At 39.9% G+C, this 3,551-nt stretch overlaps 1 protein-coding gene across 1 annotated transcript; it reads right to left on the bottom strand.

Moving 5' to 3' along the window:
- Positions 1-224: 224 nt before the first annotated feature.
- LOC114460339 (transcription factor LBX1-like) lies at positions 225-2,766 on the bottom strand. The gene is made up of 2 exons (XM_028442268.1): positions 2,067-2,766; positions 225-1,137 (listed from the first exon to the last, which is right to left on the bottom strand). The coding sequence occupies exons 1-2, from the start codon at positions 2,401-2,403 to the stop codon at positions 665-667; spliced, it is 810 nt and encodes a 269-aa protein (XP_028298069.1). The 5' UTR covers positions 2,404-2,766; the 3' UTR covers positions 225-664.
- Between the last annotated feature and the right edge of the window lie 785 nt (positions 2,767-3,551).

Below are 3,551 nucleotides of genomic sequence, written 5' to 3'. Positions count from 1 at the left end.
AAACCTGTTTTAATTGTTCTCAAAATACTATTAACATTTTTTTCCAAAACGTCAAACCAAAAATAATCTTCATTTTGAGCAGATTTTTTTCTTCCGTTTTGTTTAGATTTCCCTGCAAAACAACACATCAGTTGCACCCCAAATCTTCTTGAAATATCATATAACCTTTATTTACATAGATGCTGATTAAATATAATGTTACAATAAAATTATCGCGTTATATACACAACTCAAGGGTAGAGGCTGCAGAAGCCTTTAATTCTCAAAACCAAAATTAAATCTACTATTAAGGGAGAAAAAGTTGTTTTCTTCTGTATTTGGCAGCTCCGAATTATATTTAACAAAAATGACCAAAAAACAAAAAAACGAACAAATCAATCTTGTCAATAACGTGAAATATTGAAATTCATGTTCAAATGTTTACACAGTTTGGTGGGGGGAAATCCTCAGGTAGAGTCCCAATAATAAATTAAAAACGATAGCAGAAAATAAAAATAAAGTGGAGGAATAAACTTTCCTCCAAAACCTTTATATGTGTTTTTTATATATTCCATTTTGTCAATATCCGTGCAAAAGTTTGGGAAGAAAAAAATGTAAAAATGTCCCCCTTGTGTCATCTTTTTCTTTGCTTTTTCTCACAAAAATCCAGCCTTACTTTAGAAAGTCAATCGTCCACTTCTATTTCCTCCTCATCCTCCGAGAACTCGTCGGTGGTCTGGTCCCTGGAGGAGGAGGGCGACTGTGGGAACCCCCTGTGCAGTCCTGGGGGGTTCGGGGAGATACTGGGCGACCTGGGCCCCCCACCCTGCTGCTGCTGTTGCGCATCTTCCAGGTTCTCCATGGTGACCAGCTTCTGGAGGGTCTGAGGGGTGATCTTCTTCAGCGACTCCACGTCCGCTTTCATCTCCTCCAGGTCCCTCTTGAGCTTGGCCCTGCGGTTCTGGAACCAGGTGATGACCTGCGCGTTGGACAGGCCCAGCTGCTGCGCGATCTGGTCCCGGTCCGCCGGGGACAAGTACTTCTGGTACAGGAACCGCTTCTCCAGCTCGTAGATCTGGTGGTTGGTGAAGGCCGTCCGCGACTTCCTCCGCTTTTTAGACGTTTGTCTCTGACCGAAGGCGTTCACGTGCTCGCGACCTTTGCACCAAAAACACACGAGGACAAAACCAAGCGCGTGCGAGAGTTAGATTCTACATAAGGCCTGGAAGCATTCATTTCATATTTAGACACAATGATAGGAAATGATGTTGGAAATATAGAAACCTGGTGGAATTTGTCATAAATTCATCTTTTTTTTTTTTTTTTTTTTTTTTTTAAAGACTAAAGCTCGTATTTTCATTAAAAATGTGCATAATGAACACACTGACATGTTTTTCCTGCGCATGTTGCCAGGTTTCAATATTTAGGCTCAATAATAATGGAATTTATGTCATCAATGCATCATATTATTATAATATTTTAAAAGGCTAAAGCTCATATTTTAATATCCAGGCAGACTAATGATGACAAGAAATGTGTTCGGATTGATAGAATATGAGCTTGATAGAACTGGTGACCTAAATGCATCAAAATATTGTTTTTTAAAGACTAAAGCTGACATATTTTGAGCAGAAATGTGCATATTTACCTGACAAATTTCCCAATACGCCTGCAATAACACATTTTAGCACAATAGTAATGATAGGAAATCAATTCAGATTGTTAGAATATATAGTCTGGTGGAATTTGTCATAAATTTATCAATACTATTTTACTATTTAGACAATAATAATTATAGGAAATCAATTATGATTGTTGGAATACAAGCTTGATGGATATATATATATATATATATATATATATATATATATATATATATATATATATATATATATAATTTTTAAACTAAAGCTCACATATTTTGAGCAAACATGTGCCTATATTTACTGGACCATTTGTCCTACACAGTGCATGCGTAAAAACGCATTTTGACATATTTTTCCCGTGCAAGTTGCCAGGTTTCTCCCGTGACTAAAAGTCATTGGATTGATTCCCACCTTTTCTCAGACTTTGTGACACTTTCTTACCTTCTGCTGCCTGGATAACGCTCACTTCCAGCCCTTTAAACGTTTTGCTGGCCAGCTCCTCCAGCGCGCACAGCGGGGATGACGGCGTGCTGATGATCCCGTTCCGGGCCGAGTTGGATCCGGACACTTTGTCCTGCAGCACCCGGGGCGCACAGACACTCGCCTGCATGGACTTCTTGACGGACGGTTTGTTGAGGATATCCTCGATGCTGAACGGGGTGAGGGGCTTGTTGGAGTTGGCCGGCGGCGGCAGCTGGTCTAGGGGAGCCCGTCTCCTCATGTCCTCTCCGCCGGACTGCAACACAGAACCTGCCTTCATGTCTTTACTGGAGGTCATCGCAAGTCTCTGGAAAAAGTTGGTGGTCCACAGGTTTCCCTTTAATGCTCTCCGAGACCTCCACTTTTTAATGTGACACCCCAGGAACTGCAGCTTGGCTCGGTTCAGAGCTTTTTTCCAGAATAACCAGCAGCAGCAGCATGCTGCAGGACGCGTTACTCCCTCAGAGAGTCCCCGTCCCTCTGCCAAACTCCATGCGGATCTTTAGGAAGTAACAAACAAAGCTGGAGGGCGTGAATCCCTGCAAACAGAAACTCTTTCTCAGGCACCGAGAGAGAGAAAAAAGGGAAGCGACTGCTAACGAGTTATTGTTGATTGGGCGAAGTTCAATTAGAGAAACACTATACACTACTTGCTGACCCGCTGCTGCGTCTTAAAGGGCCGGAGCGTAGAACTAATTGGACGTGGGGAATAGGAGGAGTCTGTTGGTGCAAAGATGCCCTCAGATGTCTGTGCGTGTGCGTGTGTTTCCCTCTGCTGGGCTTTTTCTTTTAGAAAGTGAGAGTTTGATGGTCGTTGAAATACAGCCTCCAGCAGCGTTATAAAAAAAAAAAAAAAAAAAAGAAAAGAAAAAAAAAAAAAGTTAAAGAGGGAAGGTGATCAGCAGGAGCGACTGGCATTTCTGTGCGCAATTACGCACAAGGCGTTTAAATAATGTGGGTGTCTTCATAGTATTTCAACAGTGAACACACTTTCTAATTTATTTGAATCCTTGTTTTTAAAAAAAAAAAAAAAAAAGTTAAAGAGGGAAGGTGGAGTCCCTGGCTTTTTTTTTTTTTTTTTTGCGTATTTACGCACAAGGCATTTGGATGATGTGTGTTTTCCAATAGTGAACACAAATACTGATCCGGTGCAGTTTGTATTTTATTTAAGTACCTCGTTGTGAAAAAATGAGACATCACAGAGCACATTTTTAAGTGTAGCCCAGTGGTTCTCAACCTTTTTTGGATCGTGACCCCATTTTGATATCAATAATTTCTGGCGACCCCAAAGACATTTATTTATTTATTGTTTTTTTTTTTTATTGTTTTTTTTAAAATTTATTTTATTTTTCTTCCTTTTCTTAATACTGCATTTTATTTTTTAGTATATTTTTATTTGACAATGTGAAATTATAGAATACAGTTGTCTAAGATTGTGTTTTATTT

Source organism: Gouania willdenowi, unplaced genomic scaffold, assembly GCF_900634775.1.
Source record: "Gouania willdenowi unplaced genomic scaffold, fGouWil2.1 scaffold_42_arrow_ctg1, whole genome shotgun sequence".
NCBI classification, from domain to species: Eukaryota; Metazoa; Chordata; class Actinopteri; order Blenniiformes; family Gobiesocidae; genus Gouania; species Gouania willdenowi.
Note: the sequence above shows the minus strand (reverse complement) of the source record. Positions and strands in the feature narration are given on the sequence as shown.